This window comes from Macaca thibetana, chromosome 10 (assembly GCF_024542745.1).
Source record: "Macaca thibetana thibetana isolate TM-01 chromosome 10, ASM2454274v1, whole genome shotgun sequence".
Taxonomy (NCBI): domain Eukaryota; kingdom Metazoa; phylum Chordata; class Mammalia; order Primates; family Cercopithecidae; genus Macaca; species Macaca thibetana.
This window is the reverse complement of record NC_065587.1, coordinates 20,647,604-20,660,870: the sequence shown is the minus strand read 5'-3', so window position 1 is coordinate 20,660,870 and position 13,267 is coordinate 20,647,604. Positions and strand designations below refer to the sequence as shown.

Below are 13,267 nucleotides of genomic sequence, written 5' to 3'. Positions count from 1 at the left end.
GGCTGTGCACACGTGAAGTTAGCCTTGAAGCTGGGAACTAGGTCCACAAGGAGTTGGCCTTACCCAGTCAGCAGCTTGAGCAGGCATTTTAAAGGCTTTTGAAGTGAGGAGATAGTTCGGTCACACTGGAGGCAGGGGGATGGGTCTGAAGGCTGTTGCAGCAGCGCAGGCCGAGTCCAGGACACAGAGGAGGGAATAGCCCGAGCCACATGGAGGCTGATTTGGACACATTTGGTGCAGGTGGCATATAGGTCTTGGAAAGATATGGGTGCGTTTGTGTCCCAAGGCTGCCTAACACATTACCACAAACTGAGTGGCTTTAAACAATAGACGTTTATTCTCTCACTGTTCTGGAGGCCAGAAGTCAGAAATCAAAGGGTCAGTAGGGCCGTGCTCCCTCCAAGGCTCTGAGGGAGGAGCCTTCCCTGTCTCTTCCAGCTTTCGGTGGCCCTAAGCGTTCCTTGACTTGCTGCCGATCACTCCAATCTCAGCCTCTGTCTTCACATGACCTCCTCTTCTCTCCTTTCTGTGTCTCTTATGACACTTGTCTTGCATTTAGGGCTCACCCAGAAATCCAGGATGATCTCACTTCAAGATCCTTAACTGAATTACATCTGCAAAGATTCTTTTTCCAAATAAGGTCACATTCTGGGGATTAGGACTCAGCTATATCTTTTCTGGGGGGCTTATTCAACCCCCTACAGTGGGAGGTGCAGGTGAGGCTCCTGTCTGAGACAGGGCAGGGAAAGCAGGGAGGGGAGGAGGCTGAGAGTTCTGGACCCACAGGCCTCCGGTGCCTGGGCCTTGCCTATGGCACGCTTCTCATCTATCTGCAAAGAACGGTCCTTCAGGGAAATGGGAGTGTGCCAGCTGGCTCGCTGGGAGGTGGGGCCTGAGTGAGTGGGCCAGGAAAGAGCCCGCTGACAGGTAGGGCCCATCCCGGCTTTGATTCATTGACTGTCTGAGCAGGAGCTGGACCGATCCGCTAGGAATTACAAAAATGCTTCGCACATATTTTCCTCTCGCTGGTGGTTTTCTGCTCGGTTTAACCCCTGCTGGGCCCCTGATCCCATTGCTTGTCTGTGTCTGCGGCTATGGCTCTCTCTCTGCATCTCACCCACCCCCTAGCTCCAGACACTCTCTCTTCACATCCCCTCCCCTCTCCCCCAGTCATTGACTCTTGGCTGGAGTGGGCAGGGCTTGACCACGTCCTCATAATTGAAATTTTTGGCTTCCAAAGCAGGGTGGTGCTTCCCCAAGTCAAAGGGACAGATTCAAGCTGAGGCCTCTGCTAGGGCAGGAGGAAGCTTGAGAAATGTCCTGGATGCCAAAGCCAATGACCAGGAAAAGACTTTTGCCTGGGTCCCAGAGGACCCAAGTGGCCTTGTAATGAAGCAGACTTAAGGCAACTGATCCCCAATTTCCTGCCCCAGTCATGTTGCCTTCCTTCCTGCCCCTGCCTCATGGCATTCGCAGACTCTTCCCAGAGGGAGGAAGTCCTTCATCAATAAAAAGTGCTTTAAACTACTGGAGTCAAGGCAGAAGCTTCTGAGGCATACTCAGTCCCTGTTCCACCTTCAAAAGTCCACCCTTTGTCAGGCTAAAGCCCCAGTTTGTGCCTGTATCCTCCTGGCCCTTGTAGGACCCCTTTCATTGGACTGTGTCTTAGTCCATTTCAGTTGCTGTAACAGAATATCACAGACTGGATAATTTAAAGAAAAGAAGTTTATTTCACTCATGGTTCTGGAGGCTGGGAAGTGCAAAAACATGGCACCAGCATCTGGTGAGGAACTTTTTGCTGTGTCATGACGTGGCAGAAGACGTCACATGGTGAGAGCTGGTGTGTACATTAGGTCAGGCCTTTCTTCCTCTTCTTCTAGCCACCAGTCCCCATGATGAGGGCCCCCCACTGACGATCTTACCTAATCCCAATTACCTCCCAAAGGATCCACCACCAATCAACACATGGATTTGGGGATTAGGTTTCCAACACATGAAATTTGCTGGACACATTCAAATCATAGCAAGCTTCATTGGATGTCGGGCACCAGCTTTGGCAAAGATGGCTGCAGAAACAGCCCTCCAAAAATCCACATGCCTGTGCAGAAGGCTGTGGCTGGAGGAGAGGGCATCACATCACCCCTGTCCCCCCAGGAGTCTCTAGGGAGAAATTCCCTTTCGAAACCAGTCCCAGGACAGGCTCTGCTTTCCCTGAGACTCCTCTTTTTTGATTATGAGAATCACATAACAAGATCACATTTCCATTTTTCTTTCGGCTGCCAGGAATCTCAGAGCCAACTTTGAAGCTCAGCCATGGCAATTATGTGGCCCCTTGTGATCTGGAACATTTATTTTCTTTCTTTCTGTGGTCTTAGTTTTCTCACTCTGTTTATATCCTTGCTCATCCTGATTCTCTATTTTATCAGCATTTTCATTAGATACCTTCTGCTATAAGCTGCTTTACATGCTGTTTGGAATAAAGAGGACTGTAAATAGGGAAATAAATACATCGTGGTTCCATTATGATGTTAATATTTATTGTTGAAAATGTGATTGTTTAGCAAAATAAATGAATTCCCATCCTGCATTGTCTTTGACTTTCGAATAGAGGTTACCCGGGAGACTCTCTTTCTTCTGCTAGTAACCCTTGAGCTCCTATAGATCTAATGCCTGGTGCACAGAAGGCCTTGCCAGTCTTGACCAGGTGAGTGGATGGTATTGACCATAAAGATGAGAAAACATCAACAGCATCTCTCACAAGCTGAGTGATGTCAGGGAACCCTCTGCCTCCCTGGGCCTCAGTTTCCTTATGTGAAATAGAGGGAGTCACCCAGCCACAGCCTCACTGAGTGGTTGGGAGGATCTCGTGATGGGTGAGAAGATGCTTTGTGAACTGTAAGATGTAGGGCCTCATAGAGCCCATGGGCTTATGTATCCTGTGGGTAGCTGTTGGCAGTTGTGCTCTTGGGATTGGAGGAAGGGTGGTGCCATGTCCTGTTGAACTTCTGAGAGCCGGCTGGGCAAGAGGGCTGCCCCGCTGGCTCTACCACATGCCTGGGGTCAAGGGGCCTCTCTCTCAAAGCATCCTCTGGGCCCGAGACTCAAGTTACCATGAGGGGATCAGACAGCTACTAGGACATTTGTCTGCCAGGCTCGGCCCCTCCCCATCCACCTGGCCCCGACCTTGAACTCAGGGCTGTCAGAATCCTCCTTCCCACATTCACTGGGAGAGAGTGGCCCCTTCCCCTGCAACGAGGGCACCAGGTGTCTGAGACGCATTCTGCTTGGACCATTTCCACCCTTGAAGGAGCAGAATTCACGAGGCATTTCTATTTCCCTACTTGTAATTCCTTCGGACAACCTTGCGAAGTAGATAAGATGGCATTCGTCACTGATGATTCTTGCAATTTTCAAGATAAGACAGCTAAGCTCACTAAAAGGGTCACAGGACTGCATTGGGGAGCACCAGGCCCAGGATCCCAGCTGGCCTCAGGGGCAGGGCCTTCCCAGCAAAGCAAACACCTCCCTTCTCCCACTTTTTCCCACAAAGTGATTGTTTTTGCCTCTCTTTTGGAGGGTGACCCAATAACCAATTAACAGTCCTTTGTTCTATTTGGCCAGGGCAGGGCCCTCTCCCAGGCTGAGAGAGGCAGGGAGTACCCCCAGGCCCTGGCCCCCGCAGCCAGCCACCCAGGGCATTGCTGTCATTCTCCACCTTTCTGTGCTTTGCCATTGGTTTTGTTTTCCTCTAGTTTCCTAGTAAAGGTTGCTTTTGAAAATCTTCAACCTTGTCTCCCTGAGCAGACGGGAGGGGTGTTTCCACCCCTGGGCGGCGGGGGAGGATGTTGCGGGGTGTGGCCCAGGGCCTGAGCCAGCCTCCCGGAGACTGGGCGGGAGACTTCAGGGGAAGACTCAGAAACAGCTGTGGGCCTGCTGGCCTCTCCCTCCCAAGCTGCTGCCTTCCCGGCCCTTGGCCATTTGCACTTGGCGTGGGGGACTCCTGAGGAATGAGAGATGAAAGCACAGGGTGGCCTTTCTCCGACTTTAATGTGCACACGAGTCTCCTGGGATCTTGTTGATGTGCACATTCTGATTCTGCAGGTCTGGGGGTGAGGCCAAGATTCCGCACTGCTAATCAGCTTCCAGGTGAGGTGAAGGTTGCGCCATGTTGTTGAATGCAGTCCCTTCACAGCACAGAGAGCAGAGGGGACCATAGCCCGAGCCCCCTGCTGCCTCCCAGAGCGAGGCTCTCCCCAGCGTGGCCTCACCGCCCTCTATGTGCCTCATCCATCACATACATCCTCATTTGTCCCTCCCAGCCTGTGAGCTTTTAGAAGGTATTGCAACCCGGCACAGGAGCTGGCACTTATAAATATTCAAGCAAGTAGGTGACTCTCAGAAACATCGCCCAGACCCCCGAAATAAATCTCGGCTCAGGGGGGAGCCCCAGACCCAAACCCCAGAGCAAAGAGCAGGGAGACATTTGGGGCCGCTCCAGAGTCTCAGTGTCTGTGGCTTCCCAGTTCTGACCTTGAATTCCCCCGGGGAAGGGATTGCAGAGGCCTGGGAAGAAGGTTGCAGTGGAAGGGGATTCGGTTCCCAAATGGGCAGCGGGAAGAGGGACAGAATCAGGGCGGGCAGAGTCTTCCTTGGTTCTGGCCCCAGTGTCCCGTGTGATTCTGAGTAGGACCACCTGTCTCCTCCCGCTCTGGGGCCATTCGAGTTGTCCTGTTATGTCCCTCTGAATGGTCAACGGGTCATTCCTGGGCAACAGAGACTTTGGCAGCTGGTATCTTCCAGGTCCTTGAAGTCTCATGTAGGGGAAAAATCATGCGATCTGGAGGTGAAGGAGTGGCCCTAACTGGCCCTAAACACTTCGGGTGCCCCTGGGCACGTGGTTTCATGGCTCTGAGCCTCGATTTCCTCCTCTGGTATGTGGGGACGGCAACTCCTGGGGATCCCATGAGATTAAGCGAGGAGTTGGGGGGAACGAGCTGAGATATCACACGGCACCCCCTTTACTTCTTCTTCTTCTTTTTTTTTTTTTTTTTTTGAGACAGGGTCTTCCTCTGTCACCCAGGCTGCAGTGCGGTGGCGCAATCATGGCTCATTGCAGCCTCAACCTCCTGGGATCAAGGGATCCTCCCACCTCAGCACCCCGAGTAGCTGGGACCACAGACGCACACCACAGCATCTGGCTAATGTTTGTATATTTTGTAGACAGGGTTTCACCATGTTGGCCAGGCTGATCTCGAACTCCTGGGCTCAAACGATCCACCTGCCTCAGACTCCCAAAGTACTGGGATTACAGGAGTGACCCATTGCGGCCGGCACCCCCTTTACCTCGGAACAATCTATCTCTTTCCTTGGGGGCCCCCCATGATCTAGACACCACCCACCTTGTTCTGCCTTGGCCAAAATACCACCTAACTGCCCCCACCCATGCCGAGTGCCCCTCCCCCACCCTCCTCTGCCCTTCGCTGAGTCCCACTTGGCTGGTGCCCAGGACAGTGATAGTCCCAACCCTTCCAGCCCATCTCCCCACATCAGTACACTCCGGAGAGCTAACCAAGAGTAGATTCTTTATTCATTTATCTTTTTTTCTTAAAAAAAAGTATTCATTTGGTATAAAAAATAAATATTTTAAATATGACATTGAATAAATAAAAATAATCTGTCAGTATGAAACATCCCCACAGGGTACATTCATCAAAGAGGAATTTGTCACCCAAGGCCAAGTGCTTTACAGTGGAAAGGAAGGAGGGAAACCTCTAAGGCCGCACGGTGGGCCCACGGAGCTAGCACGTGGGCGAGACTGAAGGCTGGATGCCGGGATTGGGGTGAGGAACTAGAGATGATTCTAAGGCAGGAACATCTGTACCATCTGCAGGGAAACGCTACCTCCCCGGGTGCCAGAGCTCCAACCCCACACACTATGTCTACTCTGGAGAGCCGTCAAGGCAGAGCTGGACTGGCTGGGTCAGGGTGGAAGTGCTGCAAGTCAGGGACAAGGAGGACGATGGGGACGATGGGGAGGAGAGACAAGTAAACTAGCAGTGCTTTTTAAAAAAATGTTTAAATAATAAATAAGGACCCAGAGCTGGAGACGTCTCTCTTGGTAAACTACAAAATGACTGTCCCTCTCTCTTCCTCTGGCCAGGCCCAGGTGTGATCCGCACCAGCAGATAAAAAGGGAAGAGGAACTCAGCTCCTGGTCCGGCAGAGCTGTTTCACGCAAAGGCTCCGTGATTCAGTGATGCTGTGCAGAGTGGACGCCGAGCTGCCAGATGGGATCTGGAGGGAGCACTGAGGATGGGTACCATGGGTCCGAGTCCAGGCTGGGCAGGAGAGTGACTCAGAGCCAGGGCCACCAGGGCCGCCAGGTGGTCTCGGCACAGAGCACCCAAGTCCACAGGGAGATGAGGTGATGGGTGAGTCAGCGGGGCGCACTGGGTGGAATCAGCAACTCTGGTTTCCAGGCAAATTTGTCTTTCTTGAAGTCCATCTTGGGGGAGTGCAGCCTGCCCCAAGCTAAGCCAGATGGAGCAGGAAGGGGAAGGCGGCCCCTGCATCCTAGACAAGGGTGAGTGTGGCCAAAATCTCAACAGCCACATCCTCATCTTGCTGTTGGGACGGACAGATGGACAACTCCCGGCCGCACCCTCCACCCCAACCCCAGGCCTCAGGACCTGCCTGCACGCTGCCCATGCGCCATCCAGGTAAAGTGCTTAGAGAGCGACAGGGAAAGGTGCAAAGTGAGTGAAAAGTACCATAATTAGTACCATCATCTTGTCAGAGGAACTTGGAGGCCGGCAGCCCACTCAGGGTTTGAGAAGAAGCCAGAACACTGCTCTGAGCAGCTGCCCCGGTTCGGCTGCCTCCCTCCCTCCCCTGCTCTCAGACTGGAGGGCGTTTCTCCACTCGCCTGGCCCCAGCACAAAGAAAGAGATCGGGTTCCCTGCCTGGGAGCCCAGACATGGGTGGGAGTGGGATGGGGGTGGGGCAGGAGGGCCCACAGCTTCCTGGTCTGAGTCCCAGGCGTCTGCAGCCTCCCTCTCCTCCTCTTGGGAGCAGTGGGCAGCTGATCCCCCCAGTCTCCCCCACCTTCCTGGGGTCTGGCCCAGCCAGGCCCCCCCACCCTCTATGGGTGTCCGGGCCACCGGAGGAGCTTCCCTGCTGCGTGGGAGCACGCTGGGTGCTGGGGCAGGATTGTTCCAGGGCACTATTTCAGAGGCAACATGGGGACACAGAAACAGGGACAGGGTGGGCCACAAGGACTGTCTTGCCCACTGCTCCAGGGGGCACAATTTCAACCAGGAGCAGTGCTCCTCGCAACACAACGCTGGGGCGCCCGAGAACAGTGTGAACCAGCCCCCTGGAACCAAGACAGAAAGGCACCCGGCCTCTCCACAAACTGGCCCAGCCCCCGCAGCCTGGACCCTGAGACCCCAAAGCAAGTCACAGTAGGGGATGGGGGTGGAGCCAGGCCCCGCACTCCCACTCAGGCCTCCCCATTCTCTCAGATCCGACCCTTCTCTGAGCTTCACCTATAAGGCTTATTCCACTTGTAACATTGTCGACTTTCAGACCAGGCCCTGCTAAGCCCTGGCCCTGGCGCTTGTGTCGGGAACCATCATCATATTTTGCTGAGTAGGGACCAGGGAAAGGGGAATTAACTTTGCCACTGAAAGCACCAATAAGTTAATATAAATAGGATATCATAATAAATAGAAATCATTCCGGGTCAGACGCACAGCACGCTTGAAGCTCAGGGTTCCCTGAGACCCTGACCTCAAGTTCTGCTATCCCTTTGCCCTGGGGACCAGAGAAGGCCTCCGGTCCCCCTCAAGTACCTCTGTGTGACCTCACAAGGCCTCCCAGGGCCTCAGATGTGAGCTGCTACTCTGAGCTACCCTAGCCCCTCCTTACAGACTCTTACCCAGAGGAAGACCCTGGGTCCTTCAGAACCTCTGCACCTGACTTAGCAACCTGCCCCTGCCCTACCCACCTCCACAAACCCCTGCTGCAGGTTCAGCCACCAGACCCTGGCCATCCCAGGCTGTAAGGAAGATCACGAGGAAGAGAAGGAAGAACCCACCAAAGCTTTCGGGGCCTCTCCTCCTCCCAGCGTCTTACTTCCCAGGCCTGAAGGTGGCTTCTTTGCCTCCCCAAGAGCCTGAATGCCAAGTGACCTCCTTCTGGAAACTTCTGCCTGACTGTTCCTATGCCCAAGTTCTCTGATCATCCTCAAAAGAAGACAGCCTCCCATCCCAGAGGCCCCTCTCTATCTTCCACTCATCAAACTTCTAGGGGACAAGGAGTCCTTTGGGACCCCAGCCCCTCTGGCCCACCTGAGTCCCAACCTAAGGGGCAGCAAAGGCACAGATGGTGATCATTTACCAGGGGCTGGTCCACTCCCCGGGGCCCTGCTGTCTCGCTGTGGTCAGGGCTGTTGTAGATGACTGTGTAGTTTGCCCACTGCACAAAGTGAGCAAGAAGCCAAAGGGACAAGTGGAGGCAGAAGTCCAGCCCACGCTCCCCAGTCCACAATCTCCCAGAGGAAGGGGCACCTTCTTCTAGCTCCCTCCCTATGGAAGTTTCCACTCTGCTCAGCTTCATCACAGCCCAGCCCAGAGGGGAGTGGACTGGCCAGGCACCCTCGGGGTCTGCCAGCAGCCCCCATTTGGGTTTAGCCATGCCCTGGGCCCCAGCCACTCTAGGACAGGCCCCCACATCTGGACCTCACTCCTGAGATCCTTTGGTTCACAGCACGCTTCAAGACCTCTTGCTAGAAGGCCTGGGCCAACACGGCGATGGTCTCCTTATACTTCCCCAGGAGTTGACAGCCCAGCTTCTTCTTCTGGAAAACGTCCTTACCCGAGGTGTCAGGGCCATAGGTCACGTCCACATGGCCCACGTGGTACTTGCTGCACAGGCGGCACAGCACGTTGCTAAGGAGGCCTCGCAGGATGTCAGCAGTGGCGTTGAGCTTGCTATGGAGGCTGAGGGCACTGGGGTTGAGGATCTTCTGGTCCCGGGTGATGTTGCCCAGGGAGGTGCCGAGGTACACGACTATGCGGTACAGCTCCACCAGTTTGGCCTTCTCCGTGCCGTTGGCGTGGAAGGGCGGGAAGTCCGTCACATTGGGGCCGCACAGCTTGTCCAGGTTGTTGGGGAACGGCTCCCCCTGGGCTGTGTACTGAGGGGCAGAGGGCAGGTGACGTGGGAGTCAGGGGTCTGTGTCCCAGCCCTGCCGCCAACCCTTTGGGCAAGCTCTTGAGTCTCAGTTTCCCCATCTAGCGCATGAGAACCCAACTCCTTGCCCTGTAAGCATCTAGAATTGTCATGAGAGCCAAAAGTAATTGTAGTGTGAGTGTCCTTGCTAAAGATCAAAGCCTAAGCCATGCACGCAGTCATCATCATCATCATCACCACCCTAAGGGGACAGAAGGGAAAACTCGGTGTCTAGCCCCAGCTGGGGCACCACACACAAGTACTTCCATCTCTGCACTCACGATGTTCCAGGGCGCCCCTCCACGCCCAGCACCCACAGCCCACTGCCTCTCAACCGCATATCCCTGGTGCCTCACACGCATTTCCCCTCCATCCCTCCCTCCTTGCAGCAGGACAATCACAAGACAAGAAGTGCCAGGCCCCCACCTTTGCACCCAGCTCTCCCCTTGCTCACTGGGCACCCTGAGGAAGCTTCTCTGGGAAGCGTGGGCAGGAAGTGGCAGGAGTCTGCGGGTGGTTTAATCAAGCCATTCTCTCCTTCCAGACCCAAAAGGTCCCCTCGACCCAGATCAGGACACTCCCTAATGATATTTACAAGCCCCCTCCCTGCCATCAGTATCTCAGGGGTAACTTACATAGAGAATAAAGAGGGCATTGGCACTGCCATTGAGCTGTGCCAGTTGGCTCCTGATCTGGTTCATGAGGTTGTTGTGACATGGGTGGCGTATGGCACAGGTGGCGTTGACAGGGGTGATGGGGAGGGGGCTCCCTGCCCCATGTTTCCAGTGCAGAACCAGCAGCAGGGGCACAACTCCTGGGGACAGGCAGGAAGAAGCCATGAGTAGAAAGGCAGGGAAGGGTGGCCTGGGGTCATGGCACACCGGATGGGGGTCTGGCAAGGGTCTCATGGGAGAGGACCCCTGGTTCCTCCTCACCACCTGCAGCTATCTTCCTGGGGCCTAGTCTTCACTCTGTCACTGCGTGTGTTTCTCTGCTGCCCTCTCTCTACCTTAACTCTCCCTGCTCCCTGGGATGACGGAAAGACGAGGGCAAGATGCAAGCCATTTCCACCAGAAGGGTGCAGGGTCCAGGAGGGACTCCCAGCCGTCCCACCCTTTCCCTCAGGAAGGCAAAGGCCCTGAGGCCCCCTGGCCCTCTGGCAGGAAGGCACCAGGCCCCAGGCCCAGCAGGCGCCAGAAAGGAGATCCCTGCTTCCCACCTCCCAGGATGGCCCAGGTTCCTCAGCAGCGCTTCCCACTCACTGGTCCATTGCAGCCCAAATCTCCCAAGCCAGGCACCCATGGGGACCACGGGGCATGGGGGAGTGGGGAGGAGTCCTCGGCTGATCCTCGTCTCCCTCCCAAACCTGCCACTTGATTCTGGCTCCCTGGCCAACTGCCCCCCATTCTGCCCCCGTCCCCATCATCTTCTATCTCTTCCTTCCCTAGTGTCCCCCATCTCACTCAAGTTCACCCCATTTCTGCCTGGCTGTCCCCACTCTCCATCCCCAAATCATCATTCAAAACTCTTTGTTCCCCCAGCTCTGGACAGCCCCTGACTCCATGCCTTCTCCCGATTCATCTGCTGTCCCTTGTCCCAGGGGTTCCCCTCCCCCCTAACACACACACCGGCTCAGGGAGGGAAAGGAAATGGTGCACCAGGAGAGAGAAAAGGCAAAAGGTCATAGGCAGTCGGGTGGGCGGGGAGGAAGGAAAGTGAAAGGTGACAGGAGAGCTGGGAGCTGTCCCGACACGTCCTGGCTTGCCCCTCCCCCAGGGGGGCCTGTTCTCCCCACTCCCCCAAGCCCCCTTAGACGCCTTTCCAGGGCTCCGCAGAAGGGCATCTGAAGGTGGTGGGGGCCGGGGTCAGCGGGTGAGTGAAGCTGGAGACCTCCCCCGGATCCCCCATGCTGGGACAGCGGGGACGAGGGTAGCCTCAAGTTCACTTCTCCTGGGTCCCCTGTTTGTCCCAGCATCCCCAGGCAGTGCTGAGGCCCCGGGGTGGCTGCGGGAGGGGGGCCACACCCCTATATCTCACCTAGCGCAGACCACACGCTTCCAGACACCAGCAGATGGAGGCGGCACCTGCTCCCGTCCCAGGCCGGAGTTTGCAAGCTGCTCGCCGCCCGCGCCCCTCCCTGGGAGCAGCCCGGGACCGCGGTTGGAAAGGAGAAAGCGGAAAGAAAGAAAGAAAAGAAAAAGAGAGAGGGAGAGTGAATCTGCGAAAAAGCGCAGAGGGAAGAGCAGCCAGCCAGAGTGTTGGGAGCGAGGAGGAGGAGGAGGAGAAGGCGAGGGGGAGGAAGAGGAGGAGGAAGGCTCGGCGCCCCCTCCCTCGCCGCCAACCAGCCGCGGGGCGTGCGGTGCTTGGGACATGTGCCCGCGCTCGCTCCGGGCCGCCACCCCGCGCCTCCGGTGGCTGCGCGGGCGCCCCAAGCGTCCGTGTGTCTGCGGCGGGTGGGCGTCCGGTTCGCGCTACCAAGCGCCCCAAGTTGCCGCCGCGCCCCGCAGCGGGGACGCGAAGCCGGCGCGGGGCGGGTGTATTTACCTGCCGCCAAGACCTTCATTATGGGCTGCACTTCAGAGGGCCTTGGAGGAAACCTCAGATGCCGGCAGTTTTCAGAGGTTCATGCTCAAATGGGGAATTTGCCTGATTTATATACTGGAGCCTGTGTTGTAAGACAGAAACAGCTATATTTAGCCGGGATCCCCAGTCCAGGAAGTTGTTTGAGGTGCATCATAGGAAATTATGAATGGAAGAAAGTGAGAGTGAAGGGGGGGGGGGAACAAGTGAGGGGGGAGGGTGGGGAGAACAGACTTTTTCCCTCTTCTAAGAATTTGATTGATAAAATTATAATGAAGCCTTCGACAAAACGCCCTGCGGTTTTCCTGCCTGGCTTGTCCCAGGAGTTGTCTGAAGATGGGCATCGCCAGGAGGGGGCCCCTGGCCGAGTCAGCAGGGGTCCCAGCAGTGGGCGCCCCAGACGGTCCTGACTCACCTGCGTTTGGGGAGGTAGCGAGTCTGGACTAGCAGATGGAGACTGGCCTCTGTGCCCCCTGGTTGGGGGGCTTTAGGGGGGCAGTGGGAGGAGGAGGGCTGGGGCTTGGCTGAGAAGGAGGCTCCAGGAGGAGGGGCCGGAGCCGGCGTGGACTTTAGACGGTCATAAAGTGGAACTGAACATGGGCGCTAGAAGCCACCCCAGAGGTAGCCTCCTCCAATCTGCCCATTGCCACTGGGCTCCAAGGGGCTCCGAGGGGAACGCGTTGCCCAGGGCCCCAGCGGGTCAGGCCTCCAGACACCACCAGTGCACTCGCCCTGCTGACCACTGTACCTGTGAGGCTGGGGAAGGGGCTAGGAAGACATGGGGGTAGGGGTGGCTGTGACTCAGTTCTGTCGGGACACTCTGGGAAGGTGCTTCTGGGAAGGTGGTCCAGCATTTCCATTCTGAAGCGGGACCGAGAGAGGCTTGGCAAAATCGTACCCCAGTTTCCTCCTCAGGGTGCTGACTGATGGCTGGGGAAACAGAAGTGGCTGGTCCCTTCCAGACCTGCCTTGGAAGCCCCTTGGAGCTCAGCCTCAGAGAATGATGGAGGTCCCCAAAAAGTGCTTCTAGAGGCTCTTCTGAGGCCGGGCGATTCGTGAATGAGGAAGGGCAGGAAGGAGTAGTGGGGAGCAGGGCAAAATGAGCACAGGGACACCTCCAAGAAAGGCAACAGAAAAGTGAAAATAAATACACCCTATGAGACGCGGGAGCGCTGGCCAGACAGCATGCCATACATCTGGGGCCATGCCATCTCTAAAGCTGCCAGGGGACCCCCCAGTACCAGGAGAGGATTTAGTCCCCTGGGGCCCCTTCCCAGCCCTTCCGCCCGACCCTGACCTGAGATCAAGGTGTGCAAGTTGGTTTTCCAAGGCCAGGGAGCTCCTGCAGCCTTGCCCGGGTCCCCACCGCCCCCTCGCCCATCCTCCATGCCCCCAGCTCCTGCCTCTTGCCACATCCCGGACCTGCCCAGCCACGCGTTCCTCCTTCATCGTG

The 13,267-nt window shown here is 56.2% G+C and overlaps 1 protein-coding gene and 1 long non-coding RNA gene across 3 annotated transcripts; one reads left to right on the top strand and one right to left on the bottom strand.

Annotated features, from left to right (window-relative positions):
* Positions 1–4,307: 4,307 nt before the first annotated feature.
* Positions 4,308–5,652, top strand: LOC126963998 (uncharacterized). Its single transcript, XR_007729279.1, has 3 exons — positions 4,308–4,384; positions 4,801–4,931; positions 5,061–5,652. It is a non-coding gene; the product is annotated as an uncharacterized LOC126963998 (long non-coding RNA).
* On the bottom strand, positions 5,570–11,961 carry LIF (LIF interleukin 6 family cytokine). Of its 2 annotated transcripts, XM_050806844.1 has the most exons (3): positions 11,779–11,961; positions 9,870–10,048; positions 5,570–9,199 (listed from the first exon to the last, which is right to left on the bottom strand). In XM_050806844.1, the coding sequence occupies exons 1-3, from the start codon at positions 11,795–11,797 to the stop codon at positions 8,789–8,791; spliced, it is 609 nt and encodes a 202-aa protein (XP_050662801.1). In that variant the 5' UTR covers positions 11,798–11,961; the 3' UTR covers positions 5,570–8,788. The 2 variants fall into 2 exon arrangements, with proteins under 2 accessions (XP_050662801.1, XP_050662800.1); XM_050806843.1 differs by lacking the exon at positions 11,779–11,961 and having other exon boundaries at positions 9,870–10,429.
* Between the last annotated feature and the right edge of the window lie 1,306 nt (positions 11,962–13,267).

Excerpts from the sequence above, each read along its gene's own strand:
- LIF (XM_050806843.1), bottom strand. The coding sequence starts at position 10,142 with ATGAGACCCTTGCCAGACCCCCATCCGGTGTGCCATGACCCCAGGCCA. Across the intron at positions 9,200-9,869 it reads ATGCCCTCTTTATTCTCTAT|TACACAGCCCAGGGGGAGCC; the intron begins GTAAGTTACCCC and ends TCTGCCCCTCAG.